At 37.1% G+C, this 2,056-nt stretch overlaps 1 protein-coding gene across 1 annotated transcript in view; it reads left to right on the top strand.

Moving 5' to 3' along the window:
* The window catches only part of USP32 (ubiquitin specific peptidase 32), a 121,261-nt gene that overhangs the window by 78,716 nt on the left and 40,489 nt on the right, over positions 1–2,056 (top strand). The window contains exon 11 of the mRNA XM_012648638.1: positions 139–331. Coding sequence (XP_012504092.1) covers positions 139–331 — 193 coding nt within the window. The remainder of the gene's footprint in view (positions 1–138; positions 332–2,056) is intronic.

Genomic DNA, 2,056 nt, shown 5'->3' with positions numbered 1-2,056 from the left:
ATTAAAATGTTTTAAAATGTCTATAGGCAACCACAGGAGGATTAGAAACAGTAGATCATTGTGAGAGTCATTTTCGAAGGCTACATAGTTGTCAGATTATTAAATTTTGCTGCTTATATTCTGACTTCATGATTTTAGGATGCTAACCCTGTTGTAATTGAGCCATCATCTATTATGAATGGAGGGAAACATTCGTTCGGAACACCAGTACATCCTATGGAGCAGGGTGAAGACAGAATTGGTGGCAGCCTCAGTTATGTGAATGCCACAGAAGAGAAATTTTCAGACAACATTTCTACTGCATCTGAAGCCTCAGAAACTGCTGGCAGCGGTAAGTATGCCTTATTCCCCATGAGGTTTAATCATAGTTAGTTCTTAAGGGAGTCTAATTGGGCAGAGAGTGTGGGGATTGGGGTATTGGGTATCAGGCTTCCATTCACAGAAATAAATTTTGAATGAAATTATTAGTTATAAGATTCATGAATATTTTAATAGTTTTACTAAGAAAAGCTTTTTTATATTCTACTTCATTAATCTCTCGTTACGAAAATATTTTCACTATTTTTATTGATCAAGCCACATCTCTCCATATTACTGTTAAATTATTTAGTCAATACATTTAAATTTGGGAGGATAGTTTTTGAGAATATAAAATTTTCCACCTCCAGGACTCTCTCTACCTTTATTGGATGAAATGCACCCTCACGTCAGATTCTGTGGACATTTCAGGCCAGAATTTGGGGATTATTTTGTTAAAATACTAGAAAGAATTCCCTTCAGTCCTTGGTACTTACCTAAAACTTAGTCTTTCCACACTTACAGGGAAGATGGTTTGGTGTTTCTGTGGCCCAACTGAATTGAGTTGATTCCCATTATTAGGACCCCCAGTCTTACCCTGTTGTTATTTCCTCTGAGATTTTCTCTCCTTTTCTGTAGAAAGTGTAAACAAAGTGAACAGAGCTAACATTTTCTCTACAAAGCTCTTTGTGGAATCTACTGCTTCTTCTCTTCCTCTTTCTCATAATAGTATACAAAGGTCAGGTAGCAGTCCTAGAAGTGCTAATCAGCTTTAACACCAGATTATTGTTTAACCCTATCAAGATCCTGTGTGGTTTGTGCTCACCATATTACCTGTTACCCACAGGTGGAGCAGTACCACGGGTGGAAGGTTATAAAGTGATTGATGACTAGAATGTTTACCTAAGATTAACATGTAGTTGAGAGTTGAAATACCTTAAAATACCGTTAAGGCTCACAACTTTAAGCTATCGTTAATCATTTTTCTGTGCTTATTTTCCTATTATAAAGATGAGGATTTTCTTTCAAATAAAAACATTAGGATCTATCTAGCACCCTAGCACTCTTTTGTTGGAGTTCTTGTTTTAGCTCCTTCCCTTTAATCCAGAGACTTCCTATCACTACCATCTACCAACAATATTTGAAATGTGTTTGTAGGTAGAAGAAAATAATTAAAGGAGACTATGTGAAAGCTCAGCTATTAGGTCATTAAATATGAATGTCTAATTTCGAATCAAAAGTGTATAGTTTATTATATCTCAAACAAGAAGCAGTACAATTAATCAAAGTATGCACCAAAACTGTCAACACAGTTTTGCTATCTTAATATTAGCGTGTTTATGCCAGCAACAAAGAAGCCTGAAAAGCGAGTGGTGATGAAATCATGAAAGGCGTTTTCCACAGCTTTTTGAGAATTGAATATTTTTCTTTGCAAGAAGTGGTCCAAAGCCTGGAAGAAGTGGTAGTTGGTGCAAGGTTTGGTGAATATGGTGGGTAACAGAAAGTTTCCAAGTCTAGCTTCTGTAGTCTGAGCAGTGTTGTTTGTGCAACATGTGGTCAAGCATTGACTTACAAGAGGATTGGCCTGTCTCTGTTGACCAATCTGGGCTGCTTAATTGTAAACATCCTCATCATTTCATCCAGTTGGTTGCAGTGGACATCCGCTGTAATGGACGGACCAGGTTTCATGAAGCTGTAGTGGCTAATATCAGCACTGGCCCACCAAACAGACACCATTAGCTTTTCTTTCTTTTTTGTT

This window comes from Propithecus coquereli, unplaced genomic scaffold (assembly GCF_000956105.1).
Source record: "Propithecus coquereli isolate 6110/MARCELLA unplaced genomic scaffold, Pcoq_1.0 Scaffold291, whole genome shotgun sequence".
Classification (NCBI taxonomy): Eukaryota; Metazoa; Chordata; class Mammalia; order Primates; family Indriidae; genus Propithecus; species Propithecus coquereli.
This window is presented reverse-complemented; position numbering and strand designations above follow the sequence as displayed.